Source organism: Arachis ipaensis, chromosome B7 (assembly GCF_059453495.1).
Source record: "Arachis ipaensis isolate K30076 ecotype BB chromosome B7, ASM5945349v1, whole genome shotgun sequence".
Taxonomy (NCBI): Eukaryota; Viridiplantae; Streptophyta; class Magnoliopsida; order Fabales; family Fabaceae; genus Arachis; species Arachis ipaensis.
The window spans coordinates 123,888,725-123,910,074 of record NC_142442.1 but is presented as its reverse complement, the minus strand read 5'-3'; the positions used below and the strand labels follow the sequence as shown (position 1 = coordinate 123,910,074).

Genomic DNA, 21,350 nt, shown 5'->3' with positions numbered 1-21,350 from the left:
TAAAATTAAAAATTTAGAGTCTAAAATTTAAAATTTAGACTTTAAAATTCAAAGAGCACTGTAATCTTTATTTTCTCTGAAATGCATTTACATTCGTCCTAGGTAATAAGTATCTATACATCTTCTATCTATATTTCCTTTAAAGGATTTTTTTCGTAAATAAAATAAAAAATTAATTATTTCCCCATAAAAGATATCTAAGCTTTATTTTCAAGGATACGATTTTTTTTTTAGAATAACAGCAAGTTTGCTGCACCCCCTACGAACTCTATAATTTATATAGAGTTCGTCGTACCCCTCGGCGAACTCAATGTAAATTTCGGAAATAAAAGCAGGCCTATTGGAGAGTAGATCAAGGAGTCACAATTTCTTTGTTTACTTTCTTTCTCACTATTAACATTGTCGCTACGATGTCAGAAAATCCATTGTTATCCATTCATTACGATAGTGAAATAGTGTATGATGAAGAAGGTTCAATTGTTTTTTGATCGAGCCAACCGATAATTACCTACATGACACCGGAAGTCAACAATTTAACAGCTTTGAACAATGTGATATTGCATTCCGTCGGACAGTAAGAATCTAAAAGGGTGAAAAAATTTACTACAGATATTCGACTGAAATAGATGGCAATTTGTTTTATAAAAGGTATATTACAGTTGTATTGTCTTTGTCTCTGTTACTAGTATATTTATCAGACCATGGTTGTGAGAGATATTTCTATTGTTTTGAATTAGGTACCGGTTGCGCGACGACGAGGACGTACGACTTATAAGGTCCTGGCACAACCGATGGACAAATATTCATCTGTTGGAATTATATGTGTTTTTTGTTGACTTTGGTGGCCGAGGATCATCTGCAGATGCTGTCGATGATAGTCTGATGAGTGGAGTTGTTAGATGAACTACCAGAAGGACGATGGTGGATCTAAATATGCCACCTGAGGGTAGTTAGGAAGGGTCTAATGTTGAAGTTCGTAACATTGACTTAATGGATGAGAATCTTGAAAGTCATGATGGTTCTGCTATCAGAGATCCGATGATGGAGCAATATGAAGTCAACCTCGATAACGGAGACAATGCTGACGAAGAATCACCCGAAATCCCTGATGATGGTGACGAGAAAGAGGAGATGAACTACTATGGTGACACACACATTTCTCTGACACAGCCTTCCATTTTTCGACCATATGATCGGCCAGATCATTTCACGAGGTTGAATCTCAATACAATGACTTCGGATTGGTCATTTACCCAGGGAGGTCCTGAAGAAGATCCAAGCAACGAATTTGAGGTTGGACAACAATTTGGGAATAAGAAAGAAGTCATGTTGGCAGTTAAGCAGTACAACATCAGGAGGGCTGCGGAGTACAAAATAGTAGAGAGTGACCATTTAAGGTACAATGCACGATGTATTCAGTTTGGACCCGGTTGTCATTGGAGCATACTCATATCATATCGCCGAAAGCAAGAAAAGTGGGAGGTTAGGAGATACACTGGTCCTCATACTTGCATGCAAACTTCGATGGGGCAAGATCATCGTAGGTTGGATTTGAATGTGATTGCGCAACACATTTTCACGATGGTCAAGGCCGATCCAACAATCAGCATCAGGGTTCTACAAGGAGGTGTGGAGAATCACTTTGGTTACAAGGCGTCCTACAGAAAGGTTTGGCTTGTAAAATAAAGAGTCATCGCTAGAATATATGGCGATTGGGAGGAGCCATACAATGAGCTTCCTCGTTGGTTATTCGCCATGCATATGTACTTTCTAGGTTAGATTTATTTCAGGTTTAGTTATTCGCTATTAAATAATTCAGTCGTGTACAAGAAGCCCACTAATGTATGTCTATTTAGGTACCTAGGTGCAACTAGTGACACAGCCCTGGCCTGCCTCCACCGACACTATGATATTTCATCAGGTCTTTTGGACATTTCCACCGTGTGTTGAGGCCTTCAAGTATTACAAGCCACTTATCTCCATTGATGGCACCCACTTATATGGTAAATACGGTGGGACTTTGTTGATGGCCATAGCGCAAGATGGCAATGCAAACATTCTGCCAATTACATTTGCAGTTGTTGAGGGTAAGACAAAGAAGGTGTGGTCGTTCTTTCTTTCGTACCTACGGGAGCATGTGACACCACAACCAGGGGTATTAGTGATTTTAGACAGACACAAGTCCATTGATGGAGCACTGAACGCCGAAGGAAGTTTATGGAAACCACCTCATGCCTTCCAAGCGTGTTGTACAAGACACATTGCAGCCAACTTCATGACCCACTTTAAGAACAAAGACTTAAAGAAGGTTCTTATTAATGCAGCATACTCGAAGTCGCGTCGTGAGTTCGCTCATTATTATGGCCGTCCGAGAGGCGAAAATGTAGCTATTACAAACTGGCTTGAAGAAATTCCACGGTCACAGTGGCCACAGTATGCTGATGAGGGTCGTCAATTTGGTCACATGACAACCAATATCTCTGAGTGTATTAATGCTGTTATGAAGGGTTCCCGCAATTTGCCAATCACGGCTCTTGTTAAGTCAAGTTATTTCCGTTTGGGTGAAATTTTTGCAAGGAAGGGTTCCGAGGCACTGGCCCAACTTCAGGTTGGTGCTAAATTCTCACAGACATTGATGAAGGCCATAGAATTCAACTCGAAGCACGTGAACACTATGAATGTTTACCAGTTTGATCGATTGAGGACAAACTTCACGGTTGAAGAGTTAGCGACAGTTTCTGGATCCAGGCAACAGAGTTATCAGGTGCTGCTTGATGAGCGCAAGTGTGATTGTGGGTATTTTCAGGCTCTTCATATTCCTTGTCGTCACGTGCTTGCAGCTTGCTCTCATGCAAGACTTGATTGGAAGCGGTTTGTACACCCTGTGTACCGCATGGAGTCGGTCTTCAATGTTTACAGATCAAAGTTTCGACCGATAGGACACGAGGATGATTGGCCATCGTATGACGGTCCCCGAATCCGGCCCAACCCTAGGACGATGAAAGAGAAGAGAGGTCGCCCCATGAGCTCCAGGATTCGTAACAACATGGATGACGTTGAGTATAATGGGGAGAAGTGGTGCGGATTGTGTCGCCAAAGCAGACACACGCGGAGGACTTGCACCGCTCTTGGTGATGGAGGGGCATCTTCTAGTCGACGATAGTTGTAGTTGTTTTAAATAAATTCATGTATGCATGAACTACAATGTTATATGTCATTAAATAAATTATTTTTGTGTACCGCAGAGATATATAACGCAGTGATATATATGTCATTCAAAAAGTTGTGTACCGCAGTGATATATAACGCAGTGATATATAATATTATAAAAAACTACCGTTTTCATCATAAATAAGCTATGTATAAAAGTTTTATAACAACGCGACCTTTTGTACATTAATTCCATACAATAATCATAAAGAACTAGAAGCTACTAACCCCGCCCTCGCCCCCACCCCATGGGCCAGCATGTCGTCCGTGGGGCCTAGGATTGAGACACCCACCTGTGCCACACGCAGGTGGTCTGACATCTCGCTGACCACGACCAAGTGGAGGGACTGGGCCAGGCGCTGGAGTACTCATCTGATCCCTCAACATCGCATAATTCGCAGCTGGAGCGACGAGTATCAAAGCCATCGAGCCGTACTAACGGAATACGGTGGTAAGCCCAGAAAAGCATCAAGCTGACGCATCCTCCCAAGTTGCGCTGATCATGCTCCGTGGCCTGGCACATTTGGCAGTACAGCCATGCCAGCACAGCCGAACCCCACGACAACCGGCCACACGATCAAGGTCCTCCAGCAGAGGAAGCCACCTAATATGCACCTGAGAGTTAGAGGCATCCGGGAAGAGGATACCCCTTATCAACTGCATAATGTATCCTTTCGTGTACCTCATCAGGCACTCCTCTGTGGCATCCTGCTCCAGCTCTCCACAAACCGTGTTGTGGAACCAAGTGAGCTTCATAGTCCACTTCATCTGTGACTGTTTGTCCTCTGGGCCGGGAACAACACCCAGAATCTGCTCACATAACTCCTCAATGATCCGTCCTTGATGGTGCTGCTCCCACCCACCAATGCATCCACTCACAGGATCACTGTTAATCCTGAGTCCCAATTGATAAGCCACGTCCTGCAAGGTGATAGTCATCTACCCGCACAGTAGATGAAAGGTATGGGACTCAGGCCTCCACCTCTCTATCAACGCCGAGGTAAGCGACCAATCGTACTCGAACTCGACCATATAGGCCACGTACTCAAACCCGGCTCGTCTCAGATATGGTCTAATCTGCTCCGGCGGCTGTGTCATCAGATTTCGTTTGGTGCGCAAGATCCGAGGCGCCTACCAAACGGAAAAAAAATTAAGAACAAAAGGGACGGTGAAGAAATATAATAGCAAGTTCAATGCTTATTAAATACAATAAAATAAAAAAGGTAAAAAAAATTATACCACTCGATCAAGCCTCCCAGCAGTATGCTCAGCGTGATCCAATCTATACATCTCATCCTCATAACCCAATAACTGCTACTCCATCGAAACACAATCTAGTAAAATAAAATCACACACTAAATTATTAAAAAAATAAATTAAATGAAAAATAGCTTATAAACCTACAAATTTTAAGTTTACCCTATTTAACTGACGTCGTCATGTAACTAATTAAATGGAAAATAATCAACTCTAAATTTTATTGCTCACGTTTCTTTTTTATCTAACTCAACCTAATTAATTATTCCACTAATTACCTTCTAATTCACAACGCAAGCTAATAACTCTGGCTAAATTAACTAATAATATACTTTCTTATATTCATTAACATGTTTATAGACAATATACTTTCTTATATTCATTAACATGTTTATAGACAATAAACAGTAACTATACTAAAAAATGGTAACATAAAACAATCTACCTAACATAACAACACTTAAAAGTACGTCTAACTAACTAACATGTAAACAGTAAATCTGTTATTCTAACCAACAAAAAATCTATACCTAACAATTTTATCTAACATGTAAACAGTAACTTTAATTAAGCATAAGAAATAATTTTAATTAAGATAAACAAAATAGACTATTATTTACTAGCTTGGAACTAAGAATATCGTCTACACCTAACTTTACGGATGTCGAAAATACAAAAAAGATTAACAGAAAAAATTTGGAAGAGAGAATGGAAGAAAAAAGGGACAAACAAAAATGGTCCCACTAGATTTAAATAGTGTGCCGAACTTATCATATAAATTATAGAGTTTACGCGGGGTGTGGCAAACTTGCTGTTATTCTAAAAAAAAAAAAAATCTTATCCTTACAAATAAAGTTTTTTATGAAAAAATAATTATTTTTTTATTTTATTTACGGAAAAAATCCTTCCTTTCAAATTGTAACTCATTTATTTATTTATTCATTCATGTTAGTTTTAATTTTTCTTAATAACTATTCCGTCCAAGGTTTGATATAGAAAACTGTTTCACAAAAAACTGATTTTTTTATTTCTCTCATTTTTCTTTTATTGTATTTTTAAATTTCTTCTCTATCCATTAAATAGTGCCAATTTTTTAATTTAAAGAATTTTAAAACCAAATTTTTATCAATGAACTAATCAAAGCATACTTCTTGATGATATAATAGTTAATATAAACATGAATACTTAAATTAGTTTTTTTCAAAATACTAGATGAATTAATATCTAACAAAATAAAAAGATAATCAATTCTTATTTTTAGTAAACAAAACAATAAGATTGTTGGGAGATTATAATCTTCATCTCTTTGCTCTCATTCGTTTGTTTTTTCTAGGATCGTTGGTGTTTTTTATTAGAATTTTTGTGTTTTTTAATAGAGAAAAATAAATACAAAAGAGTAATACTAGAAAATCAATACTACAACAATCAGTTTCAGTCATAATAAATTGCTAAATAAGTCAAATATGAAGTTTTTTAAAGATGAACTTTTATTGAGTTTGAGTTTTAAATATTTCTTTCAGTTAAACTTTACATGTTCTTGTTTTTTAAAGTTTTAGGATATTTTTTTTCTTGTTTTGAACGTTAATAAAAATATTTATTGTGTAATATTGACTCCCAAAACTTTTGTAATGCGAAATGAAAAATATCATTTGGTTAAAATTTGGTTAGCAAATTATTTGTTCACAAAACATTTTTGATAATCATAGAGAGTAATAATACTTTAAATTGATTTAATCTACTTCCATTTTTTCTTTTTCATCCTATTTTAAACTAGGATCCAAATAGATCCATTTTTCACTTTTACAATCCAAATAGGAATTCCATTAGTCTATTATTGTTTTTTCATACAGAAATCAAATAATCATCATCCTGATTACATGTAGTTTACGATACACGTATGCATATCACAAACGTCTACGATATAGAAAACAAAGAAAACAAATCAAGCCAAAAACTTTGCAAGCTTAGCTATGACTTACAGTTACAGGCATGTAAAATCAACAAATTAAGGCAATAGAAAAATAAATACAATGCAAGAACAAAAAAACACAGATCCCCTGCTACGTTACTCTCCTAGTTGCAATTGATCTCTTTGGAGAATATCGTTGGTGTTGGAGGACGCAGGCTTCATAACGAACATCTCTTGCCATATCTCCATGAAAGCACGCACAATCACATCGTGATAGCACCTGGAGTTCAGAGCCAAGAAACACTGAAGCAGTTGCTGCAAATCCTCTGCATCACGCATCTCCATCTCCCTTATCATCTCCACCATTGATCTCTTGAAGTCCTCATACGGATCCTTCGACTTCTTCACCACCGCAAAGCTCTCCCTCACCTTCCCCTCCGCGCTGCTCCGCCTCATCCTTGTGGTTGATGCCGTCGACACAACCTTCGTCTTCGTCTTTGTCTTTGTCTTCTTTACTTGTTCTGTTTCCGGTAGTTCTAATCTCGCAGTGTTGAACCTCATTCTCTGAACCTTCTTCACGCTGCTTATCCTCCTCATGTGCCTCCTGCTGCCACTGCTGCTGCTAACTAAATCTCTCTCCGGTTTGAGAGAATAAGAATCGTCCGAGAAACTTGTGGTGCAAGAAATTAGAGACTCGCTTTCTTCTTCGTTGTCAACCGCCACGTTGCTTCTCCTGGAAGGAACGCTGGATGTGCTTCTTCTGCCTCTGGTGTTTACTTGCTTGTCGCGGTGGTCGTCACGGCACATTTGGCGTAAGGACATGATTCTTGAAGTGACCTTACTACCCCTGTGTTCCGGTGAGGAGGGTGGCGGAGGAGGTACTAACAGGCTTGAAGGGTATCCAACGTCATGCTCTTTAGGGTTCACCGGAGAAAGACGGTATATTGCAGGAACTACAGGGTTTCCTGGGAAAGCGGAAGGGTCTTTTGAACGACACATTTGGAATAAAGGGATATTGAATTTCAGCTTGAACCCTTTAGCCATGCTGCAAATTATATTATTATTAAGAGTATGAACAATAATGGTGTGAGTTTGGGAAAACCCTGAAAAGAATATCTATCTTTATATCGTAGTATTAAATTTTCCTAAGGGAAAAGAATATTCGTATGGAAAATAATAAACTAAAAGAATGGCCGGCATGTAAGGATATTGAAGAGAAAATTAAAGAACTAATGTACTTGATTAGGACTTGGTCATCAGGTTGTGGGGTACGGTTATTATAGTACTACTATTATAGGATTTTATTGAATCAAAATATAGTGGTTTAATTATGTCTTGAAAGGGTAATGGTTGAATTCCTATACAATGTATGGTTCGAAAAAGGCTGTGTATTAAGGGATCCAGTTAGAAGATGAAGACACGCACATAACTGCAAGAAAAACACGTCGCAGATGATAAAAGATTATTAGCCTATATTTTTCAACATACAATTTCGTCATCAGAAGGAAAATTAAACTGTTGCAAACTGCTGTGTGCAAGATGTTCATACATGGAATAAATTAAACTCCGATCGAACGCCCTGAGTCAATTGCAAATATATATAATGGATTATTTGGCCTTAATGAAGTTTTAACTTATTTTTTGTGTTGTGTTGACGTGTTGTGCTTATTTATTGCCTTGCATCAATGATCGTATGTCATGATATGGAAATGGTTGGTAATAAAATAAAATTAGCTAAAAAAATCTAAGTTTATTTTATTTAAAATTTATTAAATATTATTAAAATTAATAAATATTAAATAAAGTAATTGGTTAATTTTTTATTATTTCTCTTTTATTATCGATTTTAATAACAGTTAAATTAATTATTTGTATAAAATATATATTGAAATATAAAATATACGTCTATTAAAAATAAGTTAAATACACATATAATAATTATACAAAAATACATGTAGACTGATCTTTGGTATAAGTTTTTAGTGACAGTCAATTAACCAGTCAATATGTTTTATACAACTCTACTATATTTTATCTGTTTTCATTCACATGTATCTTGATAATCATGGACTCAGGACTCTCATATTAATGTTCAAAATAATATGTGAATAATAGGGCTAAGAGAAAAAAAAATTCCTTAATTAACTACCCTGCATTGCTAATTATATATGTACGCACTACAATGGTAATCGGCTAATTGCTGTCTTTTTTTTTCTCTTTCAGCTATATATATATATATATATATATATATATATATATATATATATATATATATATATATATATATATATCAGACGGGAATCACTGAGTTGAAGACAATAAGAAATAAAACATATAATGGGTAACTAAATTTAAAGGTCAAAATTTGTATATTGCAATAATCTTTTGTCTCCAACATTACGGGGAAGAGGTAGTAAACTAACAGCTTAACCTAAATCAGAACACTCCGTCAAATTAAAGAAAATATTATAAATATAAAATATGCAACTGATAGAGAGTGAGAAGTAAAACAACTTGTGTCCAGCAGCACGTTGACAAGGTCTATACCGCAAAAGAATGAATCTGTCGCTGTCCCCCCTTATCACATTTCATAATTTTTCTAATGAATCAAACACATTTAGATGTATTTTTTATTGCTTTATATTTTGGCAGCGGAGCTCCCAGATATACATAACGGGACAAAGTTCGTAATACTTCATACCAAGTCCCAGCAACCACATCTATCACATACATGAACAACAGACAAGCATTTCCAAACAAGAGAGGAAAAATCATCCATGTTCTTTCCACGTAAACTGCGTTATCAATGCTTTATTTTTCTTTTTCTTTATTTTGGGCCTTAATTCAATTCAACGAGTACTAAACTTGGGCGTATACATGCTTCTTATATCATAATGAAACAATAAACAGGCCCTCTAATGTGGTTAGTTGGAGCTAACAAAACCAATTACTAAGGGTGCAATCCGTTGACTGTATTAATTAATGAGTCCATTGAGAATCCTAAATGGGCTTTGAATTAACTGATGATAATTTTTTTTTCTTGGCGTTAATAACAAATATATGAACAAGAAAGCAGAAGTTGTACTGTAATTCCGTAAACAAGCACAGGAGAGATGTATATATATATGAGACTTGTGATTGACACAATGGTGAGTAGTACATTACTATTTTCGTTTCACATTAATGAGTTAATGACAGTCATAAAAAAAAGGAATTGAGGAATATAATATATGAAAAATTTTATGGCGCTAATAAAATTTGTGTGGGACATGTGAGAGGTGAAAGGGTGAACATTTATATTATATTTGTGTCGAGTAATTGAAAAAATAGATATATGAGAAAACACCGTAATAAGAGTTTGTTTGGGTGAACTTCTAAAAAAATCTTTTTTTGAGTTATTTTTTTTAAAAAATCTTATGAAAAAGTAAAAGTAATTTTATGTTTGGGTATCTCATATAAAAAGATATTTTTATCTATTTATTATGTTTGGGTATAACAATATAAAAGTACTTTTTTATTTATTTATTACATGAAAAACATCTTTTTTAAAAAAAAAAAGATCTTTTAAAAAAATATATAAATTACAGCTTCTTAAAAAAGATGTTTTTTTTATTTTTCTAGTATTTTTACTTTTATTGCCAAACACATTAAAAAATAAAAAAAGATTTTTTTTATCAAAATAATGACGTCTAAACAAGCACTAAAAATACTACATGCATGCACTATTTTGTACTCTTTTATGTTGATTTTTATTTTTAGAATTTAAAGTTAAATTGAAAAGAGAGAATAAAAAAAATTAATATAAAAAATGATACGTTGAAAATGCAGTCTTTCCATTTCAATTATAAATTTATAATTTTTCACATGGTGGAGGACAGAAAGAACAAAAATCTTGTATCCCTCTGTATTTAGTGTCTCTGCTATTAAACAATTTTTGTTCTTCTAGATTCATATTTTTACAGTTTTAGAGAATATCCAAGAAGATGTTCTAAAAAGATGAGTCTAATCAAGTCGAACTAGTAATACTACAGAACTACAGAAAATGTTATGTGAGATAATTATTATTAATTAACTAGTTTTAATGTACCTAACTTATTAGGAGTTTAATATATGCAGAAAGTTATTAATAGCGAGAAACAAAAAAAGAAGAAACCGTTTTGGTTTGTGAGTATGTGAGCATGCTAAATATCCGAAAAAGAAAAAAAAAAAGGGAAAAACTATATATATGGCGCGAAAGAGGAGGGCAGAACATGAGGCAGGTGGCAGCAGCCTAGAGCTACGCGCGAGGAGCGCCTAAGAAAAAGAGGACATACATTTCCCCCAATTTGATTGATATCTAAGTGAGCAAAAATCATCAACCGAAGCGAGGCATTGGGTAAACAGAAAGAGGAAGAAGGAGGAGGAGGATTTCTTTCCTTCTTTGTTAGTTCTTTTTCTTCGCTCTTTCTTGTTCTAATCAACCTCATCAGTATCGTATTCCAATCCATGAGGAAACTGTGTCCAAATCTTGACGATGCGGAAGGGTTGGAGACGGTGCTGGAGGTCCCCATTCCAGAGGAGATGCTCACCGCTTTGGGCAGCAATGGCTTCAATCGCTGGCATACACTCCGAGCTCTCATGAATTCTCCCTCTTCTGATATGTCTTCCCATCTCTCTGCTCCTTCTTACAATGAATTCATGGTTTTGCTTAAGCTCGTTGGTGCCCCTCTTATTCCTCTCCCCGTTCAATCCGATAACACTCTCACTCGCCCCCTCAAAGATTGTTCCATCGTAAGCATTCTCCTTCTTATTTTACCACTTTTTATACTCTGGATGATGATTAATTATGAGAAATTAGGGTGTAGCATGCTCATTGTTTGCTTATTCTTTAATATGCAGAACTAAACCAACTGTGTTTAGGGTTATGTTGATATTTACTCATTTTATTGTAGCCACACAGATCAATTTGTTTTCTCAGTTAGTCACCATCTTGATTAGAATTACAAGTGATCAGTTATGTGGCATGATTTTGAGCTTGCAATAGTTCTGTCATATCCTTGCTTAGAATAACAAGCACTAGTTTCATTGAATTGGCAGAGAGATTCCACGGCAAAATACATAGTTCAGCAGTATGTTGCTGCCACTGGAGGACATTCCGCATTGAACTCAGTGAAAAGTATGTATGCAATGGGGCAAGTGCGAATATGTGGGTCGGAGATGCGTCCCGACGAAGAAATCTTTCACCCAACAGGCAGGCGTGAAGCCGGAGGCTTTGTGCTCTGGCAAAAGAACCCAGATTTGTGGTGCATAGAATTGGTTGTTTCTGGTTTCAAGGTTAGTGCAGGCAGTGATGGCAAGCTAGCGTGGAACCAGTCTTCCTCTCAACCTTTTCAGGCCAACAAAGGCCCTCCAAGACCCCTTCGCCGCTTCTTTCAGGTAAATCAATACACACATTCACACCGATGACATTTCTATTTCAAAATTTGAATATCAAGAGTGAACATCCTACAAAGAAAGAGACACAAAAACATTTTGTGATATAAGTGCCATAGGACTATTAGAGTGCTCTCTCTAATTATGTTCACTCTATAACTGCATAACTGATTGCCTTGTCATTCAAATTGATTGGTTGATTTTCTTTATTTATTGTTGATTTGTGGTTGTTACTGTGATCAGGGGCTGGACCCAAGGTGTATAGCTAACTTGTTCCTAGACGCTGAATGTGTAGGAGAGAACACCATTAACGACGAAGTTTGTTTCATTCTCAAGTTGCAAACAGACCAACAAATCCTCCAAGCACAATGCACATCCCACACAGAAATCGTAATGCACTCAGTGTTGGGATACTTCAGCCAACGCACGGGGCTGCTTGTGAAATTTGAGGACACCAAGTTGGTGAAAATGAAACCAGTCAAAGGAAAAGAGTCTGTGTTTTGGGAAACAACCATAGAGTCTACCATTGAAGATTATAGATACGTTGATGGCATTAACATTGCACATGGAGGGAAGACAATTGCAACACTTCATAGGTATGGTGCAGCACACCATCACAAGAGGATGATTGAGGAGGTATGGACCATTGAAGAGGTTGATTTTAACGTAATTGGTTTGTCCAATGATTGCTTTTTGCCACCCTCTGATATTGACAGAGAACATGATGGTGCAGATAACATGAATTAGGATTTTGATGAATATAGGAAACTGTAGATAGTACATAGACAAGTATAGAGGAAATATATGAAGTGTGTTTCATGCTTTTTTCTATGCTTGGGAAGTTCCGTGATTCATTTCTTCACGGGAACTTTGTATGAGAGGAAAAAACAAGTGTATCCTGCTTGAAAATGTTTCAGTTGGGTTCACGATATTTTTTTTTCCTTTGGTTTTTCGGTGTACATAGGTAGCTCTACCTATGATTTAAGCTAACTAATCAAGTTATGCTTTACTGATCCAATTAAAATGGCCTAATTCATACCAATTTGATTGATTAGTAAATTAAATCTGTCCCAAGACCAACCTATATAATTCAAAGTAGCCAAGTAGGTATTTGTTGCTGAACGCCGAAAAATAACAATTATGTTAAATCAGTCATCAGTATAGAATACACATTAAAATATAAAATATATATTAAAAATAAATTAAATTATACATGTATTTATATATAAATACATAATAGCTTATTTTAATTATTAATTTTAATGTATAAATAATATTTTTGAAAAATAAATATATATTGGTATAAATAATAAATACCTTGATTAAGGGAAAATTGCCACGTAGATTATATAACCATCATTATAAAAAAATTATTTTTATTTTTAAAATATATTAAATATTCTTTAATATTAATATATCCTTTAAATTAATTGTAAAATACTCTTAGATCCTTTAAAGAATTTTTTAAATATTCTACAAAATAGTTTTTTTTTTATGATTAATATTAAAAAGATAAAATGCACTTTTATGTTAAAATTAATTAATTATATTACAAATTAAAATTTGAATTAATTTTAAAAGACTAAAATACTCATAAAATTTATTTTAAAAAAATAAAATAATTTTTTATAATTAATTTTAAAAGAACTAAAATATTCTTTAAACAATAATTTTAAATTTCTAAAATAATTTTATAGAATTAATTAAAATCATTTGATTTATTAGCAATTAGGAATTTTAATTTGATATTAAAAAGACTAAAATATCTCTAGTTAAATTTTAATATGCCAAAATAACTTGTTAGGATTTGCCTTAAAAAGAATAAAATAACCTTTTAGAACGAAAGTTGTTTAACTGTATTGGAAATTGTGATTTTGAACTTTTATAACAGCTAAAATTACTCTCATATTTAATTTTCAAAGAATGAAAAACATTTTTAAGTTAATTTTAAAAAATATTAAAATATCATCATAGAATTAATTCATATTATTTGATTATATTATTAGAAATTTAAATTTAATTTTAAAAAGATTAAAATATCCTTTTAGTTCATTTTAAATTATTAGTGCCCTCTTTAAAACTCAAACAATTTAAAATATTTTATAATTAATATTAAAAAGACTAAAATGCCATTAAAGTTTAACGCTGTTTAATTGAATTAAAAAATTTAAATTTAAATTTGATTAGAAAAAGACAACCATTTTTATAGAGTTCATTTAAGAGACTAAGGCCAGTTTGGGTAAATAACTTAAATAAATTCTTTGAAAAAAGAACTTAAAGCATAAGAACTTTTATTAATAACAGCTTATAAATAAGTTATTTTATGTTTGGATTTTTAGTTATAAAAATACTTATTTTAAAGTTGTAGTGTTTGGATAAATAACTCAAAAATAATTTTTTTTTACAGAAGAGAATGAATATTAAAATAACTATGATAACAAATACTTTCCAATATTGAATATTGATTTTACATAACCTAATCACTGATATTGTGTATGATATGGTAGGTGAAAATAAAAAATAAATATAAAATGTGTGTCAATGTATATTTTGTTATTATTTTTTATTTTTTTTACTCCTATTAGAACTCCCTTCTCCATTATTGAGGTCTAAGAACTTGCTATAATTAACTATGAAAATAATAGCAAGCTATAAAATCACATGTAAAAAAAATAAAATTAAAACTAAAATTTCATACCATAGTTAAATACAACTTTAATAATAAAAGATAGAGTGATAAAATGATAAAAAAATATTTAGAAGGAATATATGCAGTAAATTGTTCAGATGCAATATTGTCTGAAAATGGTGGTGGAGGATCAATACTTCTATCAGATGAATCATTACGTGAAAAAGGGAAGGTTTGGAACATTGCGTGAGAATGATGGTGAAATGATGGTGGAAGGCCAGTGCTTCTAGCAGACCTTGCGTGAAAATAGTGGTGATGAAGGGTCAGTATTTTTCACAGAGTCAAAAAGGAAAGTAGATTTTTTTTTGTTTTGAAATTAAATTTTTTTTTAAAGAAGTGATAGAATGACTTATCGAGAAACAGAGAAGTCATATATTTCTACTTCTTTGAAAAGCTGTAAATTAACTTTTCGAGAAGTTAAAAGCTTTTTCTAAAATGGTGTCATATACGCAGATTGTGACTTCTCATAATCCAAAAGTAAAAAAAAAAAAAAATAGCTTCTGCTATTTCCCAAACACGGACTCTAAGACTTTTTTTTTAACATTAGCTTTTAAAAAAAATACCCTTGTAGGTTCCTATTTAAAGTATTAAAATATCTTTTAGCACTCATTTTGAAAAGACTAAATTATTCTTAAAAATTAATTAAAATCATTCGCTTGTATTTGAAATTATAAAATTTAATTTGATATTAAAGAGACTAAATACCTTGTACTTAGTTATTAAAAGATAAGATAATTTCATAGAACTAATCCTTAAAGGTGATTTCTTCTATACCCAACTAATTTGAGGGTATTACATATCCTTCTTACATGTTTCAATTAATTAGTGATAAGTGTATTCATTAATTCCAATCAACAAATAAATTTTTTATTTTTGAAAGTAAAAAATAATAAATTTAATACATGTATTAAATACTTTATATATACATATCTTAATACACTGTACATACATTTAACTCTGGTTAAATTAAACCACCATATGTGATAAATTTTAAATAAATTATTTAAAAGAAAAAAAAAAGAATTAGATTTAGGCCGTTGTATATACTGCTGGAGAAAGAGGGAAGAACATAGAACCCTAATTCTTTTCATCTAATTTCATCTTCTTCTCTTTTCTATATTCACATAAAAAATTCGTTTTCGTCTTCTTCCCTCTCCTTCACTCTCAGGATATAACTTCTTTTTCCTCCTTCTAATTTTCGAAAGTCGTCGATCTTGTTGCTGAATTTGTTATGTTGGCGACTTTAAATGGAAGAACGGTAAAAAGAACGATCCACTGGTTCCAACAACAAAATCGGCGACTTTCGAATATTAGAAGGAGGAAAAAGAAGGTATATACTGAGAGTGAAGGAGAGGGAAGAAGGCGAAAACGAATTTTTTCTGTGAATATAGAAAAGAGAAGAAGACGAAATTAGATAAAAAGGATCAGGGTTCTATGTTCTTCCCTCTTTCTCCAGCAGCATATACAACGGCCCAAATCTAATTCTTTTTCTTTTTTTTTAAATAATTTAGTTAAAGTTTACCACATATGGTGGTTTGATTTAACCAGAATTAAATGTATGAATAGTATATTAAGATATGTATATATAAAGTATTTAATATATGTATTAAATTTATTATTTTTTATTTTCAAAAATTAAAAATTCATTTGTTGATTAGAATTAATGAATACACTTGTCATCAATTAATTGGAACATGTAAATGTAAGAAGGGTATGTAATACCCTCAAATTAGTTGGGTATCGAAAAAATCACCATCCTAAAATGAATAAAATACTATTTTAGAATAAAAGTGTTTAATTATATTAAAAATTAGGATAAATCGTATAAATAAATAAATAAAGAATGAATCAATTTTACCTGATTACAATTTTTGAAATAGTTATATTTTAGTCCTGCAAATCGCTACAGGATGTAAAAGTTTCAAAATTTATACATAAACTATTATAAGGTGTAGAGGTTTATGTGAAAATTGATTACCATCATAAACCTCTATAAAGTGTAAAAATTCATGTGAAAATTGACTACCATCATAAATCTCTACAGAGTATAAATTTAAAATTTATGTACAAATTAACTACTATTTTAAACTGTTAGAGGGTGTAGCAATTTATATGTTTCCGTTATTTTTTTCTCTCTAATATCTTGTACTATCTTTGATTTAATATCTATATATCATTTTATAATATTTTTATTAAAATAAATATACTAAAAAATAATTTTAGTTAGTTAAACTATTGGTGTAATAAGAATTTAATTGGTGTTTAAAAATCTTCACTATTATTTTATTGTTCCATTAAAATGATTGAGGAGTGCATAATAATATTTTAAAATTATTTTTATAATTTAATTATTTTATTGTAATTAAAATTAATATTTCAGTATAAATTTTTTAATATTATAAAAATTTTATTGCATAATACTTAATCTTACAAAATAAAAAATATTTTGTATGCATTTATATGTCTTTTATTTTAAAGCGAAAGACTACACTTGTTATTTTTAAAATTCTAAATTGATTTTGTTTTTAATTTTAGTATGAAATATAGTTTCTAGAAATATAATGAACAAATTCAAAAATAAAATAAATTTTAAATTTTAATAGCCTAGAATAACGAAACAAAAAAGATTACAACGTGATCAATTACTTGAAATGAAAGTTTGCAAAGCTTTAAAATATTTTTGCAGTTGATTATACGAGTCTTTTAAATTTTCGCAAAATTTTGTAATTTGCCTTTTGCTTTACATGCCAAATTTTCTTGTGCTTATACGTTGACTCGATTGAACATTGCAACATCTTAATTTCAATTGTTCCATTAGCTTGAACCATGGAAAATATATCATGGCATATAACATTATTATCAAGTTGGGCATGATCTTGCGATATGAAATTGCCAAACAATTGGAAGATTCTTGATAGTTTTAGACTTTCTAAAATTTTGAAGTTCTAGTTTTTTCAACTCTTATCATTCATTGGCATTGATTTTAAATTGCATCTACACACATAACTAAGATGATGTGATCTTACCACCTTGTATTATATACTTCCATAAATGTTATAGTTCTTAATAACAAATATGGCAGTTTTTCTATTAAAAAACCTCAACCTAGTCTCAAGCTTTGTCTCATTAGACAGAGCATAGTTGCTTGGTCTGTCATCAACTATGATCGAATTTTATTGTTCTGCAAGATGTAAAACCAAAAACTAACCTTGAGTGCTGCTAGAAACACCACCTGATGGCATGGGGTACATGAATTGGGAGAACCTTTTTATTATAAAATAATTGGATTTTAGGAATAATTATTATGTCTTCACCGCTATTGTCATTTCTATCATCCTCTAAAATTTGTTCTTTGTCAGTCGCCTCCACCAAACAATCACCGATTCCTTCTTGGGACACAGGCAACGTAGAAGGTAGAGGAGTGTACTTGATGATTCTCTATATTTTGTTGCGGCCTAACAAAGGCATGAAAACTAGGACTACGAGCCCTACGATTTTGCTACAAGGGCACAATTTTGTTCATTCTAAAATTTCGAATTTTCTACACATTATTCCATCGGATAGATGCTTGCAATGCCATAATGATAAGAGAACATCCTTGAAACATGTTGATTAGTTTTAATCCGCATCTACTGATAATAAAAGAATTGGCTAACGCAATCGGTATCCTGTAGGCCAATATGGTAATTTTCTTTTTTCCGAACATATCGATATTCATTTATATCTGTTATGGATACCTAACTTAATTAGTTAGCAGTTAATTAGTCATTCTTTCTACTGGTACAGCAGTTAGTTATAACTTTGTGTCAATAAATAGCCAATTGCTCTCAACTCACTTGTATATATATATGTACCTCACTTGTAATTACTTTATTCAATGAGAATCATCCTTTTCCTCATTCCCTTTTACATTCCAATATGGCATCAGATGTAATTTCTCTTCACACCTCCACATTACTCTCTCCCTTCATTCTTTGATTTTCTCGGAAAAATATCTCAATTTTCAATTCTTCTTTCTCGCTCTTTTTCATTTTTGCAAGAAAATCCTTCCTCTATTGACACCTTTTTTTTTCTATTCTTTTACTCATCAATTAGAATGTCTGTGATTTCTGTATCCACAGTTTTTCAGGGAGATTCCAATACTCCTCGAGCACCGGCACCGTCCTCGCTGATTCTTGATGTGTATCTGCTTCAGTCCGGCGATCACCCAGGGCTCGTGCTTGTTTCACAATCTCTACAAGAAGACAACTATGCTTTATGGTGATGATCGATGAGGCTTGTGTTGACTGGAAAATGCAAGATCCGCTTCATCAATGGCCCCTCCCGAAGCCAGATCCAGTTCTTGACCCTGCGCTCGCTGAATCGTGGTAGTGCACGAATGACATTGTCATTACGTGGTTGCTGAATGGGATCTCCAAGGATATTGTGGCAAGCGTCATCTATGCTAGATTCGTGGCTTTACTTTGGCAAGATTTGAAGACTCGCTTCTCTCAGAGCAACGCACCTCGCATCTTTGAGCTGAAGAGGTCTCTCATGTCTCTGACTCAAGGCTCTCTCTCGGTCTCACAGTATTTCACAAAGTTGAAGATACTTTGGAAAGAACTTAACACCTTTAAGCCATTGGTATCTTGTTTCTGTGGTGGCATTAAGCCAATTCAAGCCTTTCTTGATCAAGAATATGTGATGTTGTTCCTTATGAGTCTCAATGAGAATTTGGCAAGTGTTCGAAACCAGATCCTGTTGTTAGATCTACTACCTCCGATTGAAAAAGTCTTTTCTCTTGTGTTGCAAAGGAGAAGTAGAGAGCACTCACCTCTCCAAGCCAACATATGGCCTTTGCAGTTAAAACAGTCTCCAAGTTCTACCGCTCCTTCTGGACCTAAGGTAAAAGGGAGGAAAGATCGTCCACTCTCTGCTCATTGTGGGTTGATGGGACATACTGAAGATAAATGTTATCTTCTCCATGGATATCCTTCTGGATATTTCCAAAACAAGCCTATGAATGCCAAATCCCAAGTGCATCATGTTGCCAAGGTCGCTCATGATCAAGAAAGCCAAGATCAATCTCCAACATCTAGCTTCTCACTTACAGCGACTCAGTACAACCAATTGATGACTCTCTTGCAAACTCAACAAGCTCTTCAGGACATTGAACTTGAAATTTGTGCAAGTGAAGTGTTTTCCTCATGTTATTCGAATCAAAAGGCATATGCTAGTTCTTGGATAGTTGATTCTAGAGCCACTACTCACATCACTAATTCCTTTAAATTTTTGGAAAATCCCAAACCTCTTACAAATCATTTTGTTGCTTTACCTGATTATACCAAAATTCGTGCCTTAGCTATTGGTAATGTTGTTCTTAATTCTTTTTTAATCCTTTACAATGTCATATTCATTCCCTCTTTTCGAGTTAATTTGATTTCTATTAGTTCTTTATTGAAACTGTCTAACTGCAAGTCCTCTTTTCTGACTTAGCCTTCATCATACAGGACAGGAGCTCCAAGAAAGTGATTGGCAGAGGTGATGAAACTGATGACCTATTTCTGCTACAATCACCATTCACAGTTTATATTGAGAGTTCTGTTTATAGTTGCTAATTAGTGACTCATGTTGATAGCACTATTTGGCATGCTCATTTGGGTCACATTTCTGAAAAAGTCTTTAACAAATTGAGTCCTCTCTTGTTCAATAAAACTTTTAAATACAACCATTCTACTTGTGAAGTCTATCCCATAGATAAACTCAAGCGTTTGTCTTTTCAATCCAATAATCCTTTTGTAAGAATTCCTTTGATTTGGTTCACTGTGATATTTGGGCCCTTATAGAGCTCCAACTTATAATAACATGAGATATTTTCTTTCTATTATGGATGATTATTCCATATTCACTTGGACCCTTTTGCTAAAATGCAAATCTGATGCTTCTCACACTCTCATCAATTTCTTTAATATGATTAAAACTCAGTTTAATACAAGGGTAAAGCAGGTGAGATCAGATAATGCTAGTGAATTAATGCTCCTTGATTACTTGAATTCAAAGGGTATGCTTCATCAATTCTCTTGTGTGGAGCGGCCAGAACAAAACATCGTTGTCGAAAGAAAGCACCAGCATCTACTCAAAATGGCCAGAGCATTGTTCTTTCAGTCCAAGGCCCCAACTGCCTTTTGGGGAGATTGTGTCTTGACTGCCACTTTCCTCATCAATTGCTTACCAAGTCCAGCACTTCAACACTGCTCTCCTTATGAGAGACTCTTCCTTAAGCAACCTAACTATCACTCTTTGAGAGTCTTCAGCTGCTTTGCTCATGCATCTTCTCTTCTATCTCAGAGACACAAGTTCTCCCTAGAGCAGTGCGTGCAACCTTAATTGGCTACCCTTCTGGTTACAAGGGATACAAGCTGTATGACCCAATGAGCAAGAAGATTTTCATCTCCAGAGATGTTTCCTTTGTCAAAACTGAATTCCATTTTTGACAATTAACCGATACTTCTAGGCCTATGGTGGAAATTTTTTCTCATATAGTTATCCCCGCATCCATCACTAATGTAGCCCCTCCAGCCACGCTTATCAGTCCTCCTTCTGTCCAACCACCATCTCAACCATTTGTGGATACGCTAGTCACTAAACCTACCTCACAACATCAATCTATCATTCTAAGCTCACCAATTAACTTGAGAAAATCGTCCAGACAACACAGACCACCACCTTACCTCAAGGATTATTAGTGTAATATTGTTTCTCATGAGAATCTAGATCAGTTTTAACACATCTCACACCATCACTCTCATTTCATAGCTAATGTCACTACAATTCTTGAGCCCACCTTCTTCCATAAAGCTGTGAAATACCGTGAGTGGAGGCAGGCTATGGATG

General features: G+C 33.6%; 4 protein-coding genes across 4 annotated transcripts; 3 read left to right on the top strand and 1 right to left on the bottom strand.

The window, feature by feature from the left end:
- The first annotated feature begins 1,906 nt into the window (after positions 1-1,906).
- LOC107607596 (uncharacterized) lies at positions 1,907-3,163 on the top strand. Its single transcript, XM_016309527.1, has one exon. It carries the CDS (start codon positions 1,907-1,909, stop codon positions 3,161-3,163), a length of 1,257 nt encoding a protein of 418 aa, XP_016165013.1.
- A 3,369-nt stretch (positions 3,164-6,532) lies between these two features.
- On the bottom strand, positions 6,533-7,420 carry LOC107608440 (uncharacterized). Its single transcript, XM_016310235.3, has one exon. The coding sequence runs from the start codon at positions 7,418-7,420 to the stop codon at positions 6,533-6,535; it is 888 nt and encodes a 295-aa protein (XP_016165721.1).
- A 3,208-nt stretch (positions 7,421-10,628) lies between these two features.
- LOC107608388 (uncharacterized) lies at positions 10,629-12,830 on the top strand. The gene is made up of 3 exons (XM_016310190.3): positions 10,629-11,146; positions 11,453-11,791; positions 12,032-12,830. The coding sequence occupies exons 1-3, from the start codon at positions 10,862-10,864 to the stop codon at positions 12,533-12,535; spliced, it is 1,128 nt and encodes a 375-aa protein (XP_016165676.1). The 5' UTR covers positions 10,629-10,861; the 3' UTR covers positions 12,536-12,830.
- Positions 12,831-18,573: 5,743 nt separating this feature from the next.
- LOC110265120 (uncharacterized) lies at positions 18,574-20,074 on the top strand. The gene is made up of 3 exons (XM_021107914.1): positions 18,574-18,693; positions 18,849-19,824; positions 19,953-20,074. The coding sequence occupies exons 1-3, from the start codon at positions 18,574-18,576 to the stop codon at positions 20,072-20,074; spliced, it is 1,218 nt and encodes a 405-aa protein (XP_020963573.1).
- Positions 20,075-21,350: the final 1,276 nt, after the last annotated feature.

What these genes read in the sequence shown, in the direction of transcription:
- LOC107607596 (XM_016309527.1), top strand. Translation starts at nt 1,907, where the DNA reads ATGATATTTCATCAGGTCTTTTGGACATTTCCACCGTGTGTTGAGGCC.
- LOC107608440 (XM_016310235.3), bottom strand. Translation starts at nt 7,420, where the DNA reads ATGGCTAAAGGGTTCAAGCTGAAATTCAATATCCCTTTATTCCAAATG.
- LOC107608388 (XM_016310190.3), top strand. Translation starts at nt 10,862, where the DNA reads ATGAGGAAACTGTGTCCAAATCTTGACGATGCGGAAGGGTTGGAGACG. An exon ending in CCCTCAAAGATTGTTCCATC is followed by an intron (nt 11,147 to 11,452) that starts GTAAGCATTCTC and finishes TTGAATTGGCAG; the next exon opens with AGAGATTCCACGGCAAAATA. An exon ending in CCCTTCGCCGCTTCTTTCAG is followed by an intron (nt 11,792 to 12,031) that starts GTAAATCAATAC and finishes TACTGTGATCAG; the next exon opens with GGGCTGGACCCAAGGTGTAT.
- LOC110265120 (XM_021107914.1), top strand. Translation starts at nt 18,574, where the DNA reads ATGTCTGTGATTTCTGTATCCACAGTTTTTCAGGGAGATTCCAATACT. An exon ending in CCGGCGATCACCCAGGGCTC is followed by an intron (nt 18,694 to 18,848) that starts GTGCTTGTTTCA and finishes GAATCGTGGTAG; the next exon opens with TGCACGAATGACATTGTCAT. An exon ending in AATTCGTGCCTTAGCTATTG is followed by an intron (nt 19,825 to 19,952) that starts GTAATGTTGTTC and finishes TTTCTGACTTAG; the next exon opens with CCTTCATCATACAGGACAGG.